The 12,019-nt window shown below is 50.2% G+C and overlaps 1 protein-coding gene across 3 annotated transcripts in view; it reads right to left on the bottom strand.

The window, feature by feature from the left end:
- The window catches only part of NOL6 (nucleolar protein 6), a 66,632-nt gene that overhangs the window by 25,973 nt on the left and 28,640 nt on the right, over positions 1 to 12,019 (bottom strand). For 2 of the 3 annotated variants that reach the window (XM_067530872.1, XM_067530873.1), the window contains exons 19-23: positions 11,815 to 11,978; positions 11,161 to 11,313; positions 10,605 to 10,702; positions 5,682 to 5,806; positions 5,143 to 5,232 (exon numbers count right to left, since the gene is read on the bottom strand). In XM_067530872.1, the coding sequence (XP_067386973.1) occupies positions 5,143 to 5,232; positions 5,682 to 5,806; positions 10,605 to 10,702; positions 11,161 to 11,313; positions 11,815 to 11,978 (630 nt within the window). Of the gene's footprint in view, positions 1 to 1,081; positions 1,242 to 5,142; positions 5,233 to 5,681; positions 5,807 to 10,604; positions 10,703 to 11,160; positions 11,314 to 11,814; positions 11,979 to 12,019 lie in introns of those variants that run through there. The other variant, XM_067530874.1, reaches the window with a different exon arrangement.

The following is a 12,019-nucleotide window of genomic DNA, read 5'->3' as shown; positions in this document are numbered from 1 at the left end:
ATGCACGTAAATCCTGCAGTCCTTACTCAGGCAGCACCACCAGTGAAGTCAGAAGTAACTGAGATAAACTTACGTACAACTTGACAGCACAGACAGTATGAAAACAACACTTATGCCCCAGGCTGCTGGAGCAGCAGTTGTCACAGGAACCAATTCTGATGCTTTAAATCTCAACTCTGATTGGGGCATTCACATATTGTTTTGCACTTAATGTCTCCTCCCGCAACTCCTCTTGGTTTCCTATTTTCTGAGGAAATTGGCTGCCAGTTCCCACGCTGCCATTTAGATGAGTAAGAAATGCAGGCAGGATTAAACAAAAGCCAGTTTTATAGAGAATCTTTGAAACTGCACGTTGTCCCTGATAATAAAAATTTAATTAAATTCAACTTTACACCACAACTTGTGAAAACCCAAGATCAGCTTGGATTCAGGAAGAGGATTCCCCGAGCCTCGTACAGCTGCTACAATAACACAGTCTAGAAAAACAAGAGACGTTTGCTATTCTTTAGTTGTCGCGCTTAGGTAAAATTAAGCCCCGATCCTGCAATCAGATCCACGCAGACACCTGTATCTATGCAGCACCCGTTTGCTTCCCAGTGGCACTCCACATGGAGTCAGTGCTCTGCAGTGTGGATCAGTTCACAGACTGTAGTCACTGACCCAACCTGGGTATCCTGGAAGACCAGCCTGGCTGGGCATCCTCAACCACATCAGAGTCATTTATTTTTGCTTTCATATTTAAAAAGCTTAGTGTAAAGGGTCTATAAACACAAGTTTAAAAAGCCTGAGTGTTTTGCCAAAACAGACCGTAGAGCCCAGCACTGCAAAGTGTGCAGGACCATTAATTACTACTTGTTTGTACTGCAGCAGTGAATCAGAGGTTCCTTCTCTGATCAAGCCAGGAGCTCTACAAACATATAGAAACAGACAGCCGTGCTGAAAAGCCTTGCAATCCAAAATGACAGGCTAGGCGAAGTCCTGGAGAAAGAAAGAAAGCTATTCTCCTCATTTGACTGAGATCAGCAGAGATTATGGCCCAGCTTTGTGACGTTATTCAGGGGTTGTGGCACTGAACACGATACTGAGCGGGCCCAAGGAACTGGCCACGGTCACACAGGACATCTGTAGCGGGCCTGGAAATGGAACCCTGATCTCCCGAATGCCAATCCACTGTCATAACCACAAGGCCATCCTTCCTCTTCAGCCCGACTCGTTTCAATGAGAGCATCAGGCCCTGGACGCTTGAAAGAGAAAAAAAGAAGTAGAAAATGTTCGGGGCCCAATCCTGCTCACGCGTACTACCAGGCACAGGCCCAGATTTTGAGAGGTCCTCAAGCCCTGCTCTGCTCAGAGCTGCAATGCCCACAAACCAACGTCTCACTGCACGGCAGTGACACTTCAGCTCCTCACTTTCCAAACTGGCACCGACTTGGGCACGGCAACACCCAGCACTGCAACGCCGAAACACCTTTAAGAATCTGGGCCTAGGCTTAGCACTGTGACCAGCCTCATTAGAGGTTGCTAAAGGCTACTCATAATCAGAAGCCCAGTTCCCCCCTCCCCCCAGTAACATCCTGCGGGTTCAATTAACGTTCTCCTCCCTTGACACCACAGTATCCAAAGTACAGGGAATTCTACTGGGTAAAGCTCAAGATAAAGCACCCTTTTAAAAAGCACTAGCAACCAACCAATTAATTTCCTTTGAAAACAAGTCTTCGAGGAATAAGCAACTACAAAGGGGCCTCCCCTCCCCAGGGCTGCTCAGAGATCGGAGGTTTAAAAACAAACCTGCTCTGGAAATGGAAGGGGGGGGGGGGGTGACAGAACAAGAGCCCACAGTGTCAGTAAAGGACTGCAGGGTAAAGATAAGGGCAGCCAAGTGAGCATCATGTGTTCATGCTAATCCAAGCAGGCTATGATGTGGAATAAACCAGAGGGTTTAGACATATCTCAGTGGAAAGAGGTGGTGGGGAGAAAGTAAGTGCTCACAAATGATGAAGAGGATGGAGTTAATGACTCAAAATGGCTAAGACACCGAACCACATTTTCAATTTCAGCCAAGGAACAAAATGACGATGCTAACACAAGCAGGAAGTCCTTACCAAAAAACAAAAAAAACAGCTCGTTCTCCAGGACATTCTGCACTTAGGACGGAAGAACCCCAAGCACTGCTACAGACTGATGGGCTGAGCAGCAGTTCTGCAGAAAAGGACCTGGGGTTACAGTGGTTGAGAAGCTGGATAGGAGTCAGCAGTGTGCCCTGGTTGCCAAGAAGGCTAATAACATATTGGGCTGCATTAGTAGGAGCATTGCCAGCAGATTGAGGGAAGTGATTATTCCCCCCATTTGGCATTGGTGAGGCCGCATTTGGAGTAGTGTGTCCAGTTTTGGGACTCTCACTACAAAAAGGATGTGGACAAGTTGGAGAGAGTCCAGCGGAGGGCAAAAAAAATTATTAGGGGGCTGGAGCACATGACTTATGAGGTGAGACTGAGGGAACTAGGCTTGTTCAGTCTGCAAAAAAGAAGAGAGAGGGGATTTGATAGCAACCTTTAAGTACCTGAAAGGGGGCTTCAGGGAGGATGGAGCTAGGCTGTTCTCAATAGTAGTAGATGACAGAACCAGGACCAATGGTCTCAAGTTGCAGTGGGGGAGGTCTAGGTTGGATATCAGGCAAAACTTTTTCACTAGGAGGGTGGCGAAGCACTGGAATGGGTTACCTAGGGAGGTGGTGGAATCTCCATCTTTAGAGGTTTTTAAGCTGCGGCTTGACAAAGCCCTGGCTGGGCTGATTTAGTTGGGGTTAGTCCTGTTTTGAGCAGGAGGTTGGACTAGATGACCTCCTGAGGTCCCTTCCAACCCTCATCTTCTATGATTCTGGATGGTTGAACCATATGCCTGAACAGAGCCCCACTGACTTCAACAGGGATCTCACTACACAGGGAAACTAGCAGGATTGGGACACAGCACTTAGAGAGCAGATAAGGGACCACTAGAAGATCTGAACCAATCAGTGACATGCACCCTAAGAGAACGAGCAAACAAACGTATTGCACCCCTGTCAGTTATATTTGAGGAGACATGAGAAACTACTGATGGTGGGCAGCCTAAAAACAGAAAAAAAAAAAAAGGAGACTCAATACAGATCTTCAGGAGAAAGTGTGACCCTGATGATTACTGTTGTCTAAGTCGAATCAGTTCTCAGCAATTGAACAATTCCTTAGTGTAGACAAGGCGGAAATATCACTTAACTAATTTTGCTGCTGAGCGTTTTAGCAGAAATGGGCGGCTACTCTGGACTTGGAGGAGGAGTTCAGGACTGTGGCCAAGCTAGGGCAGAGTACTGCCGCTTCCTACATGCACACAGGTACAATCCAACTCTCAGATCTCCCTTGGACGTCTCTCGCTGCACGCAGCTGTACTGATCTCAAAATGCACCTATACCATGGTGCATTGTGCTCCAGTCTTAAAAGCTAAGCTAAATCCAGCTAGGCAGGTACTTGTTTAGGAGACCTCCCAAGAACCCCTTCTGCAAGAAGCGACATTGGCCACGGAGTAAGGGGTGCTCCGCCTTCTGACTCATTTCCAGACAAATACCCAAACCTAGTTTTAGGGGGTGCTACTTTTCTGTTGATAGTTTAAAAGTGAGATCCTTCTGCAAGAGTCAGGGCATTAGCCCCAGTGTCTGGGCCACATTCTTACTCCAGTCATTGCATTCTGCCTCCCTGAATTCCACCTGCACTTCCAGTTAGCTACACGGTCCTTCCCTTCCCATTCTGAACAGTAGTGTAATGTCGCTGGGCTGGAACGTGAAACTGCTGCCACGCTGCACCCCAGAGGTGGCTGTATTTCAAAGGTGGAGGAAGAAATTCTGTACATCCCGTACCTACCACACTGTAATACTAGTAGCTTAATCCTCCCCTGAGGAGCTTCAGGCTCCTCTGAGCAATATTAAGCAACTCCAATACCGCAGGGAACAGCTACTGAAGATCATTACTGACCCCACATGGCTCTGGCCTAGCATGAAGAGTCTTTCATTTACACAACGGCGGTACTGTAAATGTAATCATCCTCACTTTCCCAAAGGCCAAATGCTTATCGGAAAGAGGATCCAGTTGCCTGAAGCAAGAGCACCCTCTTCTGGGCTCTTCAGAGAACAGACACTTCCATAGCAGTTGTTTTTCAAAATACAGCCTCTTCTCCTCCACGCCCCGTGCTGCCACGTAACTCAGATGTGCAGCAGAATGAGGAGGAGGAGGAGGAGCAGGGCAGTGAGCTAAGAGGTAACAATTTGGCACTGACTGCACAGAAAAGCAGCCCAGCACAAGGCAGCACCTCTATGGGGAACCCTGACAGAATCCCACAGGGATCAGCCTTGGCTCTATACTCTTTTCTCTCAGCTACATCTACCCTTGTCTTGGGTCTAACAGCGGGTGGAAATTTTTCAAGCCTGAGAGATTTACATACCAAAACAAAGGCCTTTTTTCAAAAACGATTGATTTTTGGTTTTTTGCTAAACATTGTTAACACCATTTTTTAAGGGTTTTTCCCTCCCTCCTGCCCACAAAATGTCATGTCCAATGAAATGAACAGGCAGCTGGGTTTAAAACAAACAAAAGGCAGTACTACCTCACACAACGCACAGTCAGCCTGTGGAATTCACGGCCGGGGTGTTTGTGGAGGGTAAGTCCATCAATGGCTATTAGCCAAGATGAGCAGGGACACAACCCCTTGCTCTGGATGCCCCTAAATCTGTCTTCCTGGATGCCAGGGGACTGATCACTCGAGAGACTGCCCTGTTCTGTTCATTCCCTCTGAAGCACCTGGCACTGGCCACTGTCGGAAGCCAGGATACTGGGCTAGGTGGACCATTGGTCTCACCCAGCATGGCTGTTCTTATTAAGCATAGGCAAGGGATGCAGGCAATAACTGCAGCTGCAGAGACCCCTGGAGGCCTCTTGTCCCTACACTGCCCCTCCAGGGCAGGGGTGAGGCACAGTGAGGCGAGGGGGAAGAACTTGCACTGCTGCCGTCCGTGCTGTACCCGTTCTGGGGCACCGGATTCAAGTCGCCAGAGGCTCCGTGCTCTTTTCACCAGCACCAATTCACGGCATGCTCCACTCAGGCGCCTTAGGGAACTACCTTCACATCCTGGCTCCCAAGCGGGTCCGTGAGCTGCTTCTCCAACGCCCGCAGCGATTCCAGCGCCAGCACAAGAAGGCGCTGCAGGATCTGAGGAGGGGCAGAGAGTTGGAGGGTAGAACCAAGGACCCGAGACATCACATAGCCCCTGCACTGCAATGGGGATGCCCCGCTAGCTGCAGGGACGGTGTCCTGCTCCAAAGGGGGCAGGGGAGATATCTGTCCTCAGCCAGACAACAGTGCCACAGGGAGGGGCTTGAGGAAGGGAGGGATAAGGACTCAGGTACTGAGGGGCATTGCTCAGGTGAAGGGAAGGGGGTAAATATAGCCTGTACAAGGCTTGCACCCTGTACAATGCCAGCTCTGCAGCAGGCCCAGCAAAGAGCTGACTCTGGAGTAGCCCTGACAGAGGAGATGGATGGGAATCTGAGCATGCTAGTGCAGGGATGGGAGAGTGGGAGCAGAAATGACCCCTGGCTGGTTGCTGACGGGCACCCGAGCGTAGCAGAAAGGAGGAGGAGAGATGCAGCCTAGCTCACCTGTGTTGAAGGCTGCTCTTTTGTCCACACTGAGCTCCGCTGGTCTCTGGGGGTGGAGATGAACATGACGGGGAGGTGAGATCGGGCAGCCACAAACTCGTTCCTAATCTCCGTGTAATCTGCATCTGGAGAACAAACCCAAAACCACTATCAAAAACCCTGTCCATCACCCACATCCAGGCGCCCGCCATGGGCCTCTTCACCCCCAGCAGCCCTGCCCAGCACACACAGCATGGGGAGCCACCTCTCAGCGCTCTGCAATCTCACCACAGGAACACAGGACTGGGTCACCGAATTCATTCCCATTCTATCATGGGCCACCCAGTTTTCACAATCCCCTGGATAAGCTTATCAAGCTTCATTTTAACCCTAGATAGGTTCCAGAACCTCCCTCCTCCGTAAGTTAGGAACCTTCTTCTCAATTCCAGCCTAAATTTACCTAGAGCCAGTTTATCCCCGTTTGTTCTTGGGCCAACGTTGCCCTTTAGTTTCCACTGCTCTTCCCCCTCCCTGGTGTTTGCCCCCCTAGTGTATTTACAGACGGCAATCAGATCCCCCTCAGCCTTCACCGTGCTAAACTGAACAAGCCACACTCTTTCAGTCTCCTCTCGTAGGTCAGGCCCAGGCATCTCTCTTGAACGTGGGTGTTCAGAACGGGTCACCAAACGCAAAGCTGAGCAGAGAACCGTCTGGGACGTGGGCACAGCCCTAGCTCTGCATTTTCTGACCCTCTTAAGTTGGTCAAAGCCAAATGCCTGGATCGGGGCAGCAGAGCGAGGAGACAGTGGTGGTGTGAAGAGAAGCACAAATTAAATACAAAGCCCACAGACCAATCCTGACCAAGATGCTTCCACTGGCATGGTTCCAGGGTCTCTCACTGCCCATTTGAGGTCAGGGACACACACAGCAGTATCACCCGCTAGCGTGGAATTTGCCTGTACCACTAACCCCACAGTCAGTGTCTGATGCCCCGTAGCTATCTTTGATGCCAGCTGAAATAGCTTAAGAAATATAACAGCCTCAGCCGGCACCCCTGCCAATGCCTGGCGGTGCCACTTGCTCCTCCGCTCTGTGTCTAACAACTCTGCGCAGCAAAAGGAATTGGCTACAAAACCACCCTTCCCGGGCTCACCAGACTTTGCATGCAAAGTTTCAACCCAACACACCTGAAAACAACTCAGTAACAAGCCCCATAGCAAAACGTTAAACACTGAAACGTCAAGAGTCTATAAACTACTGCAGCACTGCCACTGAGGCACAGAGGCTGGGGGAGGGGGAAAGGAGAAGCATCCCAAGGGATCCCTTTCCCAGTGCCTACACACTTACAGTACGTTTACACTGAAAGAGAGGGTGTGACTGTAGCATGGGTAGGCGTACCTGTGCCTGCTTTAATCTAGCTAGCTCATGTAACAACAGTAGCGTAGATGTGATGGCACGGGCTTCAGCACAGGCTCCAGAGAACTTACCTAGGGTCCCTGGCAGGCTTGCACTCACGCAGCGAGCCCATGAAGCCGTGTCTACACTACTACTGTTACCCAGGCTGGCTAGATTAAAGCTAGCCTACTTGTGCTACGCTCACAACCCCAGGGTAGACATAGCCTCAGTCATGGCCTCAGCTGCCGTCATCAGGCACGGTGCTCCTTAGGAGGTGCCCAGGCTCTTCAGGAAGCGTCCTCAACAAGAAGCGGTTTGGTCTTTACAAGCCCAGCCCATGGGCCCCTCTCTTGGGCAGACACACTACAGAACAGAAGAACGGCCATAGCGGGTCAGACCAATGGGCCGTCTAACCCAGTATCCTGACCGTGGCCAGTGCCAGATGCTTCAGAAAGAAAGAACAGAACAGAGCAATTTCAAGTGATCCATCCCGTTGTCGTCCCAGCTTCTGGAATTTGGAGGTTTAGGGACACCCAGAGCATGGGGTGGCGTCCCTGATCATCTTGACTAATGGCCACTGATGGACCGGTCCTCCATGATCTCATCTAATTCTCTCCTGAACCAAGTTTTACTTTAGGCCTTCACAACATCCCCTGCCAATGAGTTCCACAGGCTGACTGTGTGAAGTACTTCCTCATGTTAGTTTTAAACCTGCTGCCTGTTAATTGCATCAGGTGACCCCAGTTCTGTTATGTGAAGGGGTAACACTCCTCTATTCACTTTCTCCACACCGTTCATGTCCTCTATCAGATCCATCCTCAGTCATCTCTTTTCTAGCTGAACAGTCCCAGTCTTTTTAATCTCTCCTCATATGGAAGCTGTTCCATACCCCTCATCGTTTTTATTGCCCTTCTCTGTACCTTTTCCAATTGTAAAATATCTTTTTTTGAGATGGGGTGACCAGAACTGCAGGCAGTATCCAAGGTGTGGGCGTACCATGGAGTCACATAGTGGCATGATGACATTTTCGGTCTTACTATCTATCCCCTTCCTCCTGGTTCCTAACGTTCTGGTAGCTTTTTTGACTGCTGCTGCACACTGAGCGGCTGTTTTCCGAGAACTATCCACCATGACGCCAAAATCTCTTTCTTGAGTGGTAATAGCTAATTTAGCCCCCCTCATTTTGTATATATCGTTTTGATTAAGTTTCCCAATGGGCGTTACTCTGCATTTATCAGCACTGAATTTCGTCTGCCGTTTTATTGCCCTGCCACCCAGTTCAGTGAGATCCCTCTTAGAGCCCGTTCGTAAACGAAACACATGACCCGTAAACACAAAACCCTTCATCACACCGTCACAGACCAAGGGCAGAGCAGCTGAGCTCAGACAAATGATAAGTGAAAAGGGGAAAAAACAGGCTGGAAACCTGGCTAGGGATATCATATGGAAAAGAGGATCTGGTCCCATCTCAAGAAAAACTGGACTGTTCCCTGTGGGATATTCCAGGACCAACATACGTCTCCTAGATCCCAGAGAGCATGAAACAGATAACACAAAAATCTCATAAATATGAGTTCTGCTTAAATTTCATACAAACCAAGGAACAGGATGGATCTATTTTTACTCATTGATTTAAATGCATTTTTCCTCCCATTCTCTCCCTGAGCTGGACCAGGCCTTGGCATCATTGTATTGGGATGACTGCTCTGTACAATGACCTTACATTTCACCTCCACAGTGCTGGTTCAACTACAGCCCACGTGGGGCACTACTGCCGAGTGGCCGCAACATGAAATAAATTGGTGGCGCTCAGTCCAATCTCCATAGGGCAGACGTGCCACAGGGCAAAAAACTGTATGTCACAGGTAACCCTACTGACCGTCACAGCAGAAGCACCAAGGACTAAACTTCCCTCTGACCTCCTAGGGGTGGTCACTGCAGAGCAGATTTGCAGCTCACTAGGAGGGCAACGGGAACTTAAAATGGAGCCGTGTATGTAGAACCAATTCTGCAGATCAATAGAGACCTTCCGTCACCAAAAGCGGACAGGCTGGAATCTTCTGTCAGTACTAAATTCACTCTAGCAGTCTATGAAGTGCTGTACCAACTATGCTCCGGGATCACACCACTGACCACCGAAATGTAGCCACCGCAGGGCAGAGCCTGGCACCTGATGAACAGCGTACAGCAACACGACGTAATCATTTTTAGGAAGCGAAGTTTTCTTTCAAGTCCCTTCCTAAAAAGACCTGTTGCTGGTGCAAAATGGCTGCTCTATCCCACGCAGAGGCAGTTCGTTTAGCGGGCGGCGATACATTTAAAGGATGTAAAAACTTTTGGGATGGACGATGCACAAGTTACCGTAATAACTAAAGCAGCACAACTGGGCGATGCGCCGATCCGGCAGAACTGTTGAAATTCAATACAGCTACGCAAAACCTTTTCGTCTACATTTTTTTCCTCTGAAAAATGGCTTTTGAACCAAAACAAAAACAAACAAAAAAAACTTTTTTTTGTTTGAAATTTTCTTGGTTTAGATGGAAAAAAAATTAAAAAATGAAAAATCTTGTTTGGGTAAACATTTTTGATTTTCAAAAAATACAGTTTTTCCTCTAACCAACAAAACACAAAAAAGCCTACCTTCCACCACCCCCAAACTCCTGGGGGATTAAGACAGTAAAACCTACAAGGGAAAAACAGAACAAGAAAGCAGAGCACACACCCCCATGCTTTGAGTCCCAGATAATCTGCTGCTCGGGTTCCCAGCTAATCACTCCAGCCAGGAAGGCATTCCCAGCCAGAGAGAGGAGCTTTGGCGATCGGTAACAGGATACGGAGGCTTTCAGCTTCTGCATTCAAACTGGCTCAGATCAGCAGCATCTGAAAAGCAGCTTCTCCTGACACAGCCGTTCGGTGGCAGCCTCGATTTGGCTCCTAGAAAGGTAACTGCTCCCACCACAAAAATGGCAACCCAACTAGCCTCTGTGAACAAGCGGAGTCCCTCGCCTTTCCCGTCTTCCCCAGCATATGCACAGGGATCATCCAACCCTTTCCAGGGGATTTAACTGAGGAGACAAAACCCTCAGGCAGGACGATTCATTCAAACATACAAAGGGTTTCCTCACATGGCCCAGTCAACACACCTTTCCCCTGCCATGGAGAGGCCACCCCATGGAGAAACGATAAGGAAGAGGAGTCTCCATGACAGTCACAGTGCTATTAGGGCCAGCTGGGACAATATTTTTCTCTCACCTGTCCATGATGAAGTGAGATCCATCGATCTTATTCCACAGGGGCTGCCCGCCTGGGTCATGAGCCCCACAACCTTGTGGCGGAAGGTTCCGTATACCCCATTACCAACCGCCCAGAGCCACCCAGTCCCCACACGGTGCCACGTGTTAGCAGTACTATCTGCAGGGCTCTCCCTGAGAACAAGACAGGGCAGGATCCGCTGGCGTCACTCACCTCCTCACAGCCACACCTAAGCTAAGGGCAGCTGGAGGAGGCGCTGCGCAGCTCCGTGGGCCACACGGGGCCCCATCGACTCACCTTTGAGGTCGGCGTTCAGGTTAACGATGAGGGGGCTGTTCTTCCAGTCGAAGGAAGTCAGCAGGTGGAGGAAGCGAAGGAAGCCCACCTGAGGGGAGCTGCAGGCAAGACAGAAACCACTTTAATGGGTGGGCGAGAGACAGCAAGAACACACTACCTGCAGAGACAGGATCTCAGGGCCAGGGCGTGGTATGACAACAAGCCAGGCTCTGCAGAGTCCCTAACAGGGAGCCCCAGCTGCAGGAGCTAGGAAGGAATCTCATCTCTGCCAGGGACCGTGGGCAATTTAGCCTCTCTGGCCTGTTGAGTAGGGACTGATCAATAAAGTCAGGTGGGAGCCGCTCCCATGGTCACGTCCTTGCAGTTGAAAATGAGGATAGGGCAAAACGTTCTCCTCCGTCCTTCTTATCTCCTGTGTCCGCCTCTTCCACAGAGAGACAGTTCTGTCTAGTGGTTACAGCAGAAGGGCAAGTCACTTCACTTTGGCTCCAGAGCGCGCCAAGAAGACAGGAGGGAGTTAATACAACACAAAAAGCAGCAAAGCCAGGTATCTCACCTTGGCAGGGTGAAAGGTTCTGGGTGCAGGAACAGAGATGCCGCCAGCAGATCCACGCACTCGTCCGAGAGGCTGTCACTCAGCAGCTGGGCACGGACCCAGCGCTTGGCTAGCCGGGAGGTGCCGCTGAAAGCAGGATACTGCTGCTGGAGCCTGCAGGGAGAAGGAAGAAAAGCAGCAGGCATTACAAGGCACAGCATCACCTCAATAGTCCAGTCACCCATGCCACCCAAATGGCTACTGATTGCAGAGCTGTGAGTGAACAGATCATGTGCTGTAAGCGTGCTGCAAGCATTGGATGTGCTGGAGTTTTCTGGAGAGGGAAGGGGGAAATGGGTCAGTCTCATTCACTCCGTAGTCTTCCTGCTACATCTTTGGTACTCAGAGACCAACCCACCCCACCCACCCATCCATCCCTTAACTGGAGGGGAAGGTCTTTCAGATCTAGCAGAAAGCTGCCAACCAGTTCCCTACCCACAATGAACTACTCTCCCTCCCTCTGCCCCCACATTGCTCTGCCCATTCAAGCGTAGAGAGCTAGAGGACCAATTCCCTACCCACAATACACTCCTCTCCCCCTGCACGATTCTCCTCCTTCCTTACCTGGGCAGAGAACTGGAGGACCAGTTCCCTACCCTACACCCCCTTCCTTACCCATGCAGAGAGCTAGTCAGGTAGGGTAGGTGGAGCGTCTCCAGCTCCAGCCGCTGAGACTCCTCTGTGTCTCGGTACTTCAGCATCCCCTCTGGGGTGACCACCTCCTTCAGGATCTGGGGCTCCCTGTGATAGGCCACTTGAAGACGGAAAACATAGCCATCCTGAGAGAGAGAGAAGGGGGGGCTGCAGAGTGAACTATGGC

The sequence above is a fragment of the Emydura macquarii genome, unplaced genomic scaffold, assembly GCF_026122565.2.
Source record: "Emydura macquarii macquarii isolate MOO-44397 ecotype Brisbane River unplaced genomic scaffold, CSIRO-AGI_Emac_v2 contig_3114, whole genome shotgun sequence".
NCBI lineage: Eukaryota > Metazoa > Chordata > Testudines > Chelidae > Emydura > Emydura macquarii.
The sequence above is the reverse complement of the archived record's forward strand: the minus strand, read 5'-3'. Positions and strand labels throughout refer to the sequence as shown.